Source organism: Ovis canadensis, chromosome 4 (genome assembly GCF_042477335.2).
Source record: "Ovis canadensis isolate MfBH-ARS-UI-01 breed Bighorn chromosome 4, ARS-UI_OviCan_v2, whole genome shotgun sequence".
NCBI classification, from domain to species: Eukaryota; Metazoa; Chordata; class Mammalia; order Artiodactyla; family Bovidae; genus Ovis; species Ovis canadensis.
In genome coordinates this window covers 106,897,184-106,910,847 of record NC_091248.1, presented here as the reverse complement: position 1 = coordinate 106,910,847, position 13,664 = coordinate 106,897,184, and the positions used below count along the sequence as shown (strand labels likewise).

General features: G+C 52.0%; 2 protein-coding genes across 2 annotated transcripts; both read right to left on the bottom strand.

Moving 5' to 3' along the window:
- Window positions 1–1,785: 1,785 nt before the first annotated feature.
- FSCN3 (fascin actin-bundling protein 3) lies at window positions 1,786–7,222 on the bottom strand. The gene is made up of 6 exons (XM_069588826.1): window positions 7,079–7,222; window positions 5,349–6,045; window positions 4,897–5,015; window positions 3,124–3,283; window positions 2,317–2,487; window positions 1,786–1,991 (listed from the first exon to the last, which is right to left on the bottom strand). The coding sequence occupies exons 1-6, from the start codon at window positions 7,220–7,222 to the stop codon at window positions 1,786–1,788; spliced, it is 1,497 nt and encodes a 498-aa protein (XP_069444927.1).
- Window positions 7,223–9,349: 2,127 nt separating this feature from the next.
- On the bottom strand, window positions 9,350–12,939 carry ARF5 (ARF GTPase 5). The gene is made up of 6 exons (XM_069586934.1): window positions 12,117–12,939; window positions 11,505–11,585; window positions 11,066–11,175; window positions 10,530–10,601; window positions 9,939–10,064; window positions 9,350–9,835 (listed from the first exon to the last, which is right to left on the bottom strand). The coding sequence occupies exons 1-6, from the start codon at window positions 12,181–12,183 to the stop codon at window positions 9,749–9,751; spliced, it is 543 nt and encodes a 180-aa protein (XP_069443035.1). The 5' UTR covers window positions 12,184–12,939; the 3' UTR covers window positions 9,350–9,748.
- Between the last annotated feature and the right edge of the window lie 725 nt (window positions 12,940–13,664).

Here is a 13,664-nt window from a genome sequence, read left to right as displayed (position 1 = left end):
TCCTTCATGGAACAGATAAGGAAATGACTCAGTGGGATTTCCTTTTGTTTTCCAGTTTGCCACAATTAAAGGGTTTATGTAGAAGATCAATAAAAGATGAAGGAAAAGAGTGAAAGAATATGGGATCTCTATCTAGAGGCATACAGTTACTGACCCCTTGGACCACCCTATGAAGCAGACATCATCCCCATTTTACAGATAAGGAAACCAAGGCTTAGAAAGGTTAGAGCAATTTCCCTGGGGTTACAAAGCTAGTAAGGACCACGCCTTGCTAGTTTTGGTTCCAGGTCTATATAATATTAAAACTGAATCTCTTTCTACAGCATCCTCCTGACTTCCCAAGCCAGGAAAGAGAGGATGATTGTGAAGGGACAGGGCTAAGAGGAGTGAGGTACCCTGAAGAGTTAGGAGCAGGGAAAGCTGGAATGGAGGCAGCAGCTTAGAAAAGTGGACTTATGGTGGAGAAGAGATCAGGTAGGGATGGGCCTGGTGGCTGGGGAGGCCTTTGCACTGCAGGCTCTTGGTGGAAAGCCTGCCACACAATTGTGCCAGTAATTATGGTAATTACTAAGGAGCAAGCTAGGACCAATCTAGACAGCATATTAAAAAGCAGAGACATCACTTTGCCAACAAAGGTCCATCTAGTCAAGGCTATGGTTTTTCCAGTAGTCATGTATGGATGTGAGAGTTGGACTATAAAGAAAGCTGAGCACTGAAGAATTAATGCTTTCGAACTATGGTGTTGGAGAAGACTCTTGAGAGGCCCTTGGACTGCAAGGAGATCCAACCAGTCCATCTGAAAGGAGATCAGTCCTGGGTGCTCATTGGAAGGACGATGTTGAAGCTGAAACTCCAATACTTTGACCACCTGATGCAAAGAGCTGACTCATTTGAAAAGACCCTGATGCTGGGAAAGATTGAACGCAGGAGGAGAAGGGGACGACAGATGAGATGGTTGGATGGTATCACTGACTCAATGGACATGAGTTTGGGTGGACTCTGGGAGTTGGTGATGGACAGGGAGGCCTGGCATGCTTGTGGTCCATGGCGTCACAAAGAGTCGGACACAACTGAGTGACTGAACTGAAGCACTCAAGAGGCTCTGCCAATGAAATACTGGAATTTTCAGGGTTTGGTGAAGGGAACACAAGTGAGGAAGCAGAGATAGCGCTGGGTCTTGAGCCTGAGTGTTTGAGAGGATGGTGGTGCTCTCCACAGCCATGGGGAGGGCAGGAAGGATCACCTTTGAAGGGGAGGGTGAGGAGGATCATTTGGAGGAGATGGCAGGATGAAGTCAAGTCAGCTGTCAATCCGAAAGTTGGAAAGCGATGAGGTTAGACTTTAGGAGAAGGATCAGGCTGCAGATAAATCTGGGTGCCATTAATACCCCAAGGATCTGAGGTATAGGGGTAGAAAGTACCTAGGATGGAAAGGATACCCCTCAAAGTTACCAGTCTTCCCTACAAAGGGGAAAAACTCTGCCTCTTAATGAAGAGAGACAGATACACAAGTGCCCCCTCATCTTGTCCCCTGCAGTCTGACTTGCAAGCACAAGAGTCAGGGTGACATAATAGTGAGAAACCTAGATCTGACTCCTCCTCTCTCCAGCAAGTCTAGGTCTAGAAGCCCCATGAGAATTTGGAATAAAGGTCTGGAGTGGATCCAGCCATGGGACAGATGCCAGCCTCGGGTGCATATTGGTTTTGCTCTCACATGCCTCCGCACCCTCTTCCCTTCTTCTGCTGCTCCTCATCAGCTTCTGCTCCCAGACCCCTGGGTCCTTACCTAAAATTCCCAAATACACTCTTTGGTAATGTCTTCGCTGTCTGCCAACAGGGTACCACTTCGGTCGGATCGCATGTAGAAGCCATTGGGTGCCAGCACTGTGAGCAAGTTGCTGCCCTGAAGCTCGATACAGAAGTTGAGGGCGAACTTTCCCCAGGGCCGAAAGGTGCCGAAGGATGTTATTGACCAGAAGGATCCACCCTGTGCTGGGGATGGAAGAGCTCAGGTTGGTGGGCCATTCTGGAGTTGGGCGGTCTCTCTCAGTACAGCCTCTGAGGGGGCTCCCAGGAGGCCCACCACCCCTCCTGGACTGCCTTACCCTGCCTGTCCTGGCAGGTCCCTCTCTGGGAACATAGGAGGGCAGGTTTCTGTTCTGCCCACCCACTCCAGGAGCCTTAAAGTGTAAGAGCAAACAGAAACTGTTTTTCCTCCTATGAAAAGTGGGCCCTGAGTAGCAGTCCCTGAAGTCTTAGTTGAGGCTAAGGCTAGGCTAGATCATGAAGCCAGGGGTGAGGAAGTGGAGCTACTCACCTTGGAAGTGGTAGATGCCCTGGCGGCAGGGCAGCAGGTGAATGCAGTCTGGTTGATCCATATTGCACTGCAGGAGGTCGTGTTCTGACGAGGTACCCACATACCCATACCGACCCCGCAAGGCAAGGAAGGGGCGGTTGGCTAATCGAATCCCAAATTCCTCATTTGGACCTGAAAGAAACAGGAAGAAGTTAATGGGATGGGCTGTCTCTAGATGCTTTCCCAGATGGAAGCAGGGAGATGGGCCTTGATGGCAAAAGGGTACCATAAATATCCTAATATTTAGCGAACAGTTATGTGCCAGGGCTCATGCTAGGTGCTGGTGAAATGTTTATGAAAGCACTCATTACAGCATGGAGGCCAAGACATTTTAATATCCTTCCTTCCTTTGAGATGAGTGAATCTATTTAATCTTCATGATAAACCTCTGGGGCAGACAGGTTGGCTATCACCTCCACTGATGATAGAGACAATGAAACTGAACCTCAGATAAGGGGGTTACCCAAGTGATGATGAAAAGTCAGCGACTCAGCAGGTTGTTGTTTTTCAGTTGCTAAGTCGTATGTGACTCTGCAACCCCATGGACTGCAGCACGCCGGGTTCCCCTGTCCTTCACTATCTCCCAGAGTTTGCTCAAATTCATGTCCATTGAGCTGGTGATGCAGCAGGTGATACAGACCCGAATCTTCTTCCCCCAGCTGTGGTGGCCTTTCTACCATAACCACAACTTTCTACCATAGCTCCTACCAAGCTCCCTCTGAAAGCGACTCTGACTTGGAATACCCTGGCAGAGGCTACTTCGCCTACCTGGAATGGTGGCACTACCCATCAACAGGCCATTGGCTGCGATGCCCAGGAAGCGTCCATTGGGAGACTGCAGGAGGATCCTGCCACAGTTCCAGTGCATACGAAAGAAGGTTTCACACTCCATTGGGTGCCCATCAGCCATCACTGCCCTGTGGCGCCTCTGAGAATATTGGGAACAGAGGAGGGAAGCAAGGACTCAGACTCTCAGCTTTTTTCTTGTTATTTTTATTCTTAGACTCTCCTTCCCATATTCCACCCTCTAGCTCTTTTTTTTTTTTTAATTCTCTCAGGGTATGCTTATGCCTGCAGATGGTTTTTTGGAAAACATGTTGTGAGCTCAGCTCTCCCACTTCTCCAGTCTGTGCTGTGTCCCATAGGGAGAGAAATGAACTTTGGCCTAGACTCCAAAATCATAAGCGGATCATAGACAAAAAAGTGAAAGTCAACCTATAAAACATCTAGAAGAAAACACAGGAGAAATTCTTGGCAACTTTGAGTCAGGCAATGATTTCCTGGGGCCGAAAAAAAAAAAAAAAAGCACAACCACTTATAAAATGGAGAAATTGGACTTCATCAAAATTAAAAACTTGGTGCTCAAAACGAAAAACTTGGTGCTCGAAACACACTATTAATCAAATGAAAAGGTCAGTCATAGACTGTGAGAAAATGTTTACAGTGCGTAAATCTGACAAAGGACTTTATTTTAGAAGACACCAAAACTCTGACAACTCAATAAAAAGACAAGCAGCACAATAACAAACAGGCAAAAGAGTTGATCAGACACCTCACAGAGAAGATCTACAAAGGACCGATAGGCACATGAAAAGATGCTCAAATTTATTGATTATAAGGGAAATCCAAATTAAAGCCACAATAAAATAGGCATTACACATTTAATTTCAGAGTGGCTGAAGTTAAAAAGACAGATAAGACCTGGTGTTGGTGAGATGGAGCAATTAGAGCTCTCCTACATTACTGGTGAGAACATAAAGCAGTTGACTTTAGAAGACTGCTTGAAATTTTCTTAAGAAGTTAAATACACATTTATCATATGACCCAATAATTCCACTCCTACCTATTTGCCCAAGATAACTGAAAGCACGGGCCCACAAAAAGGCTTGTGCATGAATGTCCATAGTAACTTTGCTTACAATGGCCCAAACTGGAAACAACTCAAGTATTCATCAATAAGTGAGGGTGTAAGCAAATTATGTTTGTGTTTGTGAGTAGCGTTATGGAATACAATCCATCAGTATAAAGGAACAAACTACTGATACATGTGACATCATGGACAAATTTCCAAAACATTATCCTGAGTGAAAGAAGCATATATACTGTAATACTGTATGATTCCATTATACGAAATTCAAGAGCAAGCGAATTGAATCCATAGTGATGGAATGCATATTGGTGGTAGTGGGGAGGGCCAGAGGGGAATTTCTGTGATGACAGAAATATTTTCTAACTTGGTTAGAAACAAGCATGCATGGTTGCAGCATGCTTGTATATATTTGTCAAAACTTATTGAATCGTACCCTTAATATGCGAGCATTTTATTTTGTGTAATTCATGCCTCAATAAAGTGTTTTTAAATTTTCTTTTTTTAAAAGAGCCCTGATTGCATGAAAGTGTGCCCACTGGATGAAAATAAGAGTTTATTGACAAGGGCCTCCATACTTCATCTTATCATCAGATCATCTGCCCTGAAGAAGGAAAAAGCGAGGGAGATTTCAGGGCTCAAGGGTTCTCTTGTCCAGAAAGTCAAGGTCTCACCTGGGCTAGGTAGCAGCCATTGGCTGAACGAAGCTGCAAGGTGGGGGTCTCGTTGTCACATTCAAACTGGAACAATGACATTGGGCTTATGTGCTCAGAGGCAGCACACACCTCCACGTCTGCAGAGGAAGATGATGTCAGAAGAAGCCTGAGTCTGGCCCCAGTCTCAGTCTCAGCCTCTCCTCCACACTGGATGACTGGCATTCCCTCTGCTTTCCCTCCTCAGCCTTTTTCATCTTGGCCCATAGTAGCCTGGAGAAGACCCAGGCCACTTTTCTTGCAAGTCTGTGACCCTACTTTAAAGCCCATCTCCATGGCATCAGAGATCCTCTGGGGACCTCAGGATCTTCCTTAATCACCAGGTTCAAAAATCCTCTCTGATCCCAAACAAATTTTCCTCTTTCAAGCAACCAGCCCTCCCTCCCCCTGTGGCTGTTAGACCCAGCACTTGCCATAGACGACGGAGAGGAACTTCCGAGCCTTGGACGTGAGGCTAACCCATGTTGGGCAGCGCTGCAGGATGAACCACTCCTCGCCTCCATGGGGACTGGAGCCCAGGCTCAGGAGTAGGCGTGTGCCCTGTGGATACAGTATGCCTCCCTCCCCATCGCTCAGTGCCACAAGCCCTCCGGGACGCACTTGCATGTGAAAAGCTGTCTGCGTTGAGGGTTGGGAGACCAGCCGGTCTAAGTGGGACACGAAGGTGTGTGCAGAGGTCTCCAGGTGGTAGCATCCATCTTGGAAGTGCAACAGGAAGCCGCATTCCTCCAGACATGGAATTGGTGCATCTACCCAGACTCGGCCCATGGTAGGGTCAGCCCGGGCATAGCAGTGGTTGAGGGGGCTGAAGAGGATCACGTGGACGTGCAGGGCTGGCCGAGGGGTCCACATGTGGTAAGCTGAGAGGACCCGGGAGGTACAGAAAACATCCTCGCCATCAGATTCCAGGTAGCGCCCACTGATGATGCACTGGAGGGTCCATTGGCCATTGCGGTGGAAACGGATGAGGAAGCACCCGTGATGGCTTGTCCTTGGCCGCCCGTAGCACAGAGAACCGTCTGCCTCGCACAGAAGGTAGAGACCCTGCAAGCTTCTTAGTCGTACCACAGCCTGTGTGTCATGCTCATTGCTCACTAGGATCTCCCAGGTCTGGAGGCATCGGGAGGGAGAAGAGGGATATTAGTCCTGCAAAGAGGCTAGACCGAGGAGCCCTATAACCATCACCCCTGGCATCACTCCAGGACCTTCACTGAGATCAACCACCTTCCTTCCACATAGGTCTCCTAACTGTCCTCTCTTCTAGCCCCTCGTCCAGCGGTAATAAAAAGATCTCAGGGCACTTCCACCACTGGAGACAAAGGACTTCTCAAGATCCCAGGAGACACTGTAGGTAACCACCTCCTCCAGGTAACGGAAGGTAAAACCCCCTCTCTCTTCCTTGATCACTTCCTTAAATACCTAATTTTCCAATAAAAGCTTTGGGTTAAGTCTTTCTTCTCTCTTTTCTCACTATTTCCCCTGGACAGCACAAATAGCCAATACATCCACCCACCAGAACCACTTTTCCAGCACAGAAAGAGAAAAGCAAGACCTCTGACAGGCAAGCCACGGGTTCCAGGGATGAGGATGGGAGCACAGACAGTCGAGATGCAATTGTCTGTTTCAGCTGTGATCAGCTTTGTTACAAGCAAGAGGAGCTTGTTACTGTCTCTCTCTAGCACCATCCCAGAAGTGCCTACAGCACTCTGTAAAATGAGGACCAGCTCTCCAGTGGCTTCTAGAGGAGCCCATTCTCAAATTACAACCAAGACGTAGAATTTGCAGTAACTCCACTGGCCCAACCTTCCCAGATGCCTGCAATCCTGCCTTCTAGTTTGGGCTCTCCTCCTCTCCTTTTGGTGATAAAGCAACCCTTCTGTGCTGGGATAGAGGATGGGGAGCAGCCAGAGCAAGACAAGGTAGCAAAGCCAGGGCTGAGGCTTCACCATGTGGGCCAGGTTTAGAGAGAGGGAGATGGCACAATGGAGGCCTGTGAGCAAAAGCCTGGCTTGCCCTCTCAATGGCAGAGGCTAGAAAAGTGATTAGGTTGAAAATATATCCACGCGTGCACATACACACACACACACACTCATACAGCTTGGCTATCAGGAAAAAGGGTTCCAGTGCAGGTTTGCTCTGTTACCTGTCTCCGGCCCAAGCCCTTTGCCGTAGCTGTGACCGTATTCTTACATGGTTGATAACTGAGGTAGGATCCTGCCCAGCTGATGAGCCCAACCCTTAGGTCCTCGGCCCTGGGTTGTCTTGGCGTCCACTCCACCTCCTCCATGGGGCCAGCCCCACAGGTGATGACTCAGTCCGGCCCAGCCTTCCCCCCAGTGGTGAGGTTCCACAGGCCATAGGGCCTGGAATCAGGCTCTTAGTACCCACCGGAAGATGTTCCCAGAGTAAACTTTCCAGGCAGAGGCTGGCCCAGGGCCCAGTGCCTCTGTGACCCGGGAGCATTGTGACTGTGGGGGCTGCACCTTGCCCCACCAGAGGGGAAAGGGCACTGCCCAGCAGCATCAATCCAGAGGAAGTGGGTCCAGAGCCTCTGGCACTCGCCTCCCCGCATCCCTCCAGGCATCAGGTAGCTCAGTCTGGGATTCAGAACTCAGCGTGGGCCAGCGACCACGTGTGATTTCAGGCAAGTCTCTCCCCTCTTCACTTGTGTGCCTCATTTTAATCACAGGATAGAAATCAACCTCTTTCCTTTCTAGGAAGTGGATTCTTCCTGGCTCCCTTGGGGCTCAAGTGTTTTTAGAATTCAAGATATCCAAGAAAAATCTATTAACTTTTACGGCTCTTGGGTGGATGAGGCCAAATGGTCTCAGGAGATACTTTTCAGCGAGTGTAAGGAAACCCTAGATACTCATCAAGGGTCAGATTACTCATGCTTCTCAGAAATGGCTGGCTTGTGGGCAGGGTAAGGAGAATGGCCCAGGTTGGGATGGGCACAGGGCACCCTCCTCAGTCCCCAAGGGTGCTGCTGCTGGCAGCCAGCCAGGTTGCCCTTAAAGATACCAGCCCCTCCCTCACCAGTCTCCACTGGCCGAGAGTCTCCAGAACCCACTGCCTCCAAAGCTCATGGAGAAAACTGGCACCTGGAGAAACCGGCAACGTGAAATAAGAAGGGAGAAAGGTCAAAAGAAACAGAAGTGGTGATGGTGGGTTTGTTGAGCTTTGCTGGAATGCAAAGGGAAAAAGGCAGAGTGAACCACACTTGGAGAATACTCTACACACTTGATCCTGTACATGTATCTTTCTGTTCCCTGTAGGTGGAGTCTCCCCAGGTAGAAAGAGCTGCAGTGGTGCACAGTAAGGGACTATAATCCCCATGCGCTGTGTGCATGCTCAGTCCCTTAGTCCTGACTATAGCCCTGACTACGGACTATAGCCCACCGGGCTCCTCTGTCCATGGGGATTCTCCAGGCAGGAATACTAGAGTGGGTTGCTAAGCCCTCCTCGAGGGGATCTTCCCGACCCAAGGATGGAATCCATGTCTCTTAACATCTCCTGCACTGGTGGGTGTGTTCTTTACCACTAGCGCCTCCTGGGAAGCCCTCCCCAGACCCTGCCTGCACTTAAGTCACTAGATCCTGACCCAGGGATCGTCAGGATCGAACCCAGGCCTCCCGCATTGCAGGTGGATTCTTTACCATCTGAGCCACCAGGGAAGCCCTACCAAGGTTTTATAAAATAAGGCCAATAGACTCTGAGCGACAGAATCACCTGGTTAATTTTAGAGATGCAGATTCTTGGGTCTCAGACCAGTCCTGAAGAATCACTTTCAGAAGTGTGCCTCAGGGCCCTTATTCTTAATATCCCCCCTGCCTCGTTTCAATGTGCATAGTCATCATTAAGAACCACTGCTCTAAGCAGCTGGGAGGTGGATGGGAAATGGGGGTCAGGTGGTTTACGAACCCATGAAGGTAGAGCCTGTTACCCGCAGCAAAGGCCCCTTGGAATTGGGGAAGGAATGGAATTTCCTCCACTGGATGCCCCAAATACTTCTCGTCTTGAGTAAGGAGGGAGAAGCTGAGCCAGATGAGGGTAAGGTTGTGTGTGCACTTGGGGTAAGGGATTGGCTTGGCAGCCTTAGCTGCTTTGCTATCGTTGTCGTTTAGTCTCAGTCGTGTCCGACTCTCGAGACCCCATGGCCTGCAGCCTGCCAGACTCCTCTGTCCATGGGATTTCACAGGCAAGAAAACTGGAGTGGGTTGCCATGTCCTTCCTCCAGGGGATCTTCCCGTCCCAGGGATTGAGCCTGTGTCCCCTGGCAGGTGGATTCTTTACCGCTGAGCCACCAGGGAAGCCCTAGCAACTTTGAGCCCTGGCCCCGCCATGACCATATTATCTTTGCAGCCAGTAACCCAGCCCCCCAGTCCCCCACTTGTAGGCTACACACAACACGGAGTACAAACCACAGCAAATTTATTACTCAATATCCAGTGCCACATCATAGCACCACCTGGAGCCCTCACCTCCCCTTCCCACCTGGCCCAAAGGGGACACCCGAAACGGAAGAAAAAAAACTAAACCCGGATCCCTGCTCCTCTTCTGGAAGAAGGGGCCTTGGCCCTGGAAACCCCTTTCCACAGGTCCCAGTGGACAGGAGATCAGATCCCTCCGTGCCCAGAGAGTGGGGCTCCAGGCTCCCAAAAGAGAGAGAGCATGCAGGCAGGAGCAGTGGCCTGTGTCTGCGGGGGAGGAGGAGCTGGGAGGGAAGGGCACTGCCTGAGGAGTCCGGGAGTCTGGTCCTCCCAGGATGATGCACGCGGGAGCTTCTGGGCAGCAGGGGCCGGCCCCTGGTTGGCTAGCGCTTTGACAGCTCGTGCGACAGCCAGTCCAGCCCGTCGTACAAGCCTGTGCCCTGGGTGGCACAGGTGGCCTGGACGTACCACTGTGGGGAGGGGGAAAGAAAGAGGTCAGCAGCAGGGACAAAAAAGGAGATGCCTTTGTTTCCTGCCAGGCCTGGGGCTTCCTGGGGCCAGGCGGGCCCTCACCGTGCGGCTTCGCAAGTGCTGTAGCCCCAGCTTGTCGGTCAGCTCGCTCACGGGCATGGCGTTGGGCATGTCCTGCTTGTTGGCAAACACCAGCAGCACTGCATCCCGCAGTTCATCCTCCTGCAGCTGGGGGAGGTGAAGGGGGTGGGTGGAACGCAGCTGTGCATGGGAGCCCCCTCGCCCTTCTACCTTCTAGCATATTTGTGGGAAGAACAGAATACTGTGTCATCTACTGAACACAAGACAGACAGTTACCAACTGCTTAAGTCCAGCAAGGGTCTTTTTCTAATTAGACTACTTGCCCTAGTCAAGATGACATTTCCAAATGGCAAAACAAGAATGTAGGAGGATGTTTCCTTCCACCTGGTATAACTCTCCCCTCCCCACAATCTCAGACTCAGCTGTGAAGACAGGAGAGAACATTCAAGGGAAAAGTCAGTCTGATACTTTCTACCTGACCCCGATTCAAAACAGGGTGAGTTACTTCTAGTGGCTGTACCCACAAAGAGAAAGGTACGTTCGCGGCCCGTGAGGCACTTTCTGACTCACACCCGCACGAGACTTCTCTTCCCCGGGGCTCCGGGTGCTCACCATCTTCTGGAGTTCGTCAGCAGATTCTTGGACCCGCTCTCGATCATTACTGTCCACCACAAAGATGAGGCCCTGGGTGCAAAGGAAGACAGGAAGGAGGAGCTATCTCCCGAGTCCGGGACACACACATCCTCCTCTGGACCCTTTGCTTTTCTGCCTGTCTTTAATTGTGTCGAAAGCTTGCTCATCTAGTAAGCCTGCTCATTCCATAACGATCTGCAGTTATCCTAGCACAAACTGGAGACATCCTGCAACGGATGCAGCCTCTGCCCTCAGGCAAGCGGTCTAGCAAAAAGATGTGCAAGGCAACAGGGAAAGACATGTGATAAGCCCTAAATCAGGCAGCCTGGATTCAGAACTCTGCTTCTAAGGAGAAGCGGAAGGTGGCTGGCTAAGTCTCAAAAGGATAAGGGCAATCTGAAGAGGCTCGCCTACAAATGAGGGTGAGAGGCTGTAAGGGTTTTTTCCTGGCTTAGGGCCAACACCTCAGCCTTCCTAACCCTAACATCTCTCCCTGGGGGTGGAGTAGCCCCAACCTGAGTGTTCTGGAAGTAGTGCCGCCACAGAGGCCGAATCTTGTCCTGGCCTCCCACGTCCCAGACTGTGAAACAGATGTTCTTGTATTCCACTGTTTCCACATTGAAGCCTGCAGATAATTGTACAACATATGAGGCAAAAGTCCTGAAAGGAAGGAACTCATTAACACTAAGTGGATTCAGGAGGGACACAAAACCAGAAGGCAACGATCGAGGCCCCAGGGAAAAGAACCCCAAGAGGCCCGACAGTCCACAGGCCGGGCGGCGCTAGGTCACATCCACCCCGCACATAGAGATACCCTGACCCACTTCTCAGGTAGCAGGATTCGATTTCAGGGTCAGTTCCCGGCAGATAAAGGCCTGGGGCAGAATACGGAGCAGATCGTCGGAAGGGACCCTGCCGCGCTCCCTCTCCTCCCGGCCTCGCCTCCGAACTCACCTATGGTGGGAATGGTGGTGACAATCTCCCCCAACTTCAGTTTGTACAGGATTGTGGTCTTTCCAGCCGCATCCAAGCCAACTGCAACGGAGAGGGGCACAGGGATGGAGATGAGAGCGAGGGAGCCCCCTAGAGCCCAGGGAAGGGGAGAGGCCAAGACAACCGATGCTGACGGGGGCGGAGAGCCCGGGCGCCTCCAGGTGCGCGCTGCTATCTACCTTCGGGGCCTTGAGGGCTGTCGGGGTGGGGAGCGCCAACTCCTGCCCCCAGAGCGGGCGAGGGACGGCGGAGGACTGAGGGGAAAGAGGGGCAAGAGAAACGCCGAGCGCTCCTTTTAAAAGTCGTCTCCAAGGGCGGGGAATCCTCCCTTCTTACCAGCCGGGCTGGGGCGCAGGGAGCTTCACCCCACCCAGGCCCGCAGCTCCGGGTGTCAGGCCCCGGAGGCGGTGCTGCAGACCGCGATCCACCCGAGAGTAGTGCCCCCCGGGGGGTAAGGACGTGGGTGACTCGGGGTCGGAGACACGGGTGAGCGGGGGCTGGAGGGACGCGGGGGCAGCAGGGCTGCGCAGGGGCCGGCGCTCGCGTCCGGGCCGCGAGCTTGGTCTGCCTCACCCATGAGGATCCGCATCTGCTTCTTCCCGAAGATCCGCGAAAAGAGCGCGGACACGGTGAGGCCCATGGCGGGGCCGGGGGAGGGGGCGCGGGCACCGACGCGAGGTGCTGGCTGGAACCGGCCGGCCGCTGGGGGATGGGACGCAGCAGCAGCAGCAGCAGCAGCAGCAGCAGGAGGAGGAGGTACCGCCGCCGCCTCCGCGCGTCTCGGCCCGCCCTACGTCACCTCGGGCCGGCCCCCGTTCTGGCCCCGCCCCAGCCCTCAGCCCCGCCCCTCCGCCCCGCCTCCAGGCCCTGGCTCCGGAAGACTGAAGCTGAGCGAGTCTTCACCGCCTCTATGGTTAGGGCGCCAGTTTCGAAGATGGGAAGGCCCTGGGTCTCCCCAGGCTTCTAGCACGCCAGTCAGGTCCTTGGAGCTGAACCAGCAACCCGAGCGAAGCCGAGAAAATCCTACGACGCTCCGTAACGGCCCTCTCCCCCCATCTTCAGTAGCCGGTCGCCGGGCTTTGGTTTGTTGCGTCCAACACACACTGGGCTCCGGTTTAGCTCTTGGTAACCAGCAGCCTCGACTGTGTGCATCACCCCCCCCCCCCCGGGGGAGGGGGACGGAAATTCCGTGCAAATGTCTTCCTCTTTCCTTTTGTCCTCTCAGCTCTCAGCGAGGGACTTGGAACGTAGTAAGTGGTTCAGTGACCGTAGACTCTCGAGAGGAGTACGCCACAGGTGGAGGAAGATGTGCTTCATGGTTCCTTAATACTCTAGTTTCAGTGATCCGCGGAGAAGGCAATGGCACGCCACTCCAGTACTCCTGCCTGGAAAATCCCATGGAGGAGGAGCCTGGTAGGCTGCAGTCCATGGGGTCGCTAAGAGTCGGACACGACTGAGCGACTTCACTTTCACTTTTCACTTTCATGCATTGGAGAAGGAAATGGCAACCCAATCCAGTGTTCTTGCTTGGAGAATGCCAGAGACGACGGAGCCTGGTGGGCTGCCGTCTATGGGGTCTCACAGTCGGAGACGACTGAAGCGACTTAGCAGCAGCAGCAGCAGACCCTACTGTATACTACAGGACTCCGCTTTCTCCTAGAAGGCCCTGGCAATAACGCCTTTCAGGTCGCACCGGGCAGCCTTTCTGAAGCTCCTTCCTCACTCTGCCACAGACCTGGGGACCAGGATTTTTGATGCACAGCTATCCTGTGAGGAAGCTCTCACCAAAGAGCTTCACCAGTTATTTCCCCACTGATCTTAGCATCAAAGGGGGAAATTGCAAGATAGGAATTAGTTTAAATTTCTCTTATGACAGAGACTGGGTCGATGCCGCACCCAATACTTATAAAACAAATGCTGCCTTGGTTGAATGGACTAACTGGTTGCTCAGTGGAGCAAAGACAGACGTTTTGCCTATTCTGGATTCTCAGCGGGCTTCTAGGATCAATTGCTGGTGCAGTGGACACGGTGAGGTGAGCTGGGATCAGAGAACGTTTGTTCCTTCGTTCCTTCCTTTCCTCATTAAATAAATGTCTATTGAGTACCCATTAGGTGCCATTG

Bases quoted from the DNA above. Each gene is read 5' to 3' on its own strand.
- FSCN3 (XM_069588826.1), bottom strand. From the start codon at position 7,222: ATGGAGGAGGTGGAGTGGACGCCAAGACAACCCAGGGCCGAGGACCTA. The intron at 5,016-5,348 runs GCAAGTGCTGGG...CTTCCTCTGCAG, and splicing joins GTTCCTCTCCGTCGTCTATG to ACGTGGAGGTGTGTGCTGCC. The intron at 2,488-3,123 runs GTAGGCGAAGTA...TGTTTCTTTCAG, and splicing joins GGGTAGTGCCACCATTCCAG to GTCCAAATGAGGAATTTGGG.
- ARF5 (XM_069586934.1), bottom strand. From the start codon at position 12,183: ATGGGCCTCACCGTGTCCGCGCTCTTTTCGCGGATCTTCGGGAAGAAG. The intron at 11,176-11,504 runs GTGAGTTCGGAG...AATTATCTGCAG, and splicing joins CACCACCATTCCCACCATAG to GCTTCAATGTGGAAACAGTG. The intron at 10,602-11,065 runs GTTGGGGCTACT...CTTTGCACCCAG, and splicing joins ACTACTTCCAGAACACTCAG to GGCCTCATCTTTGTGGTGGA.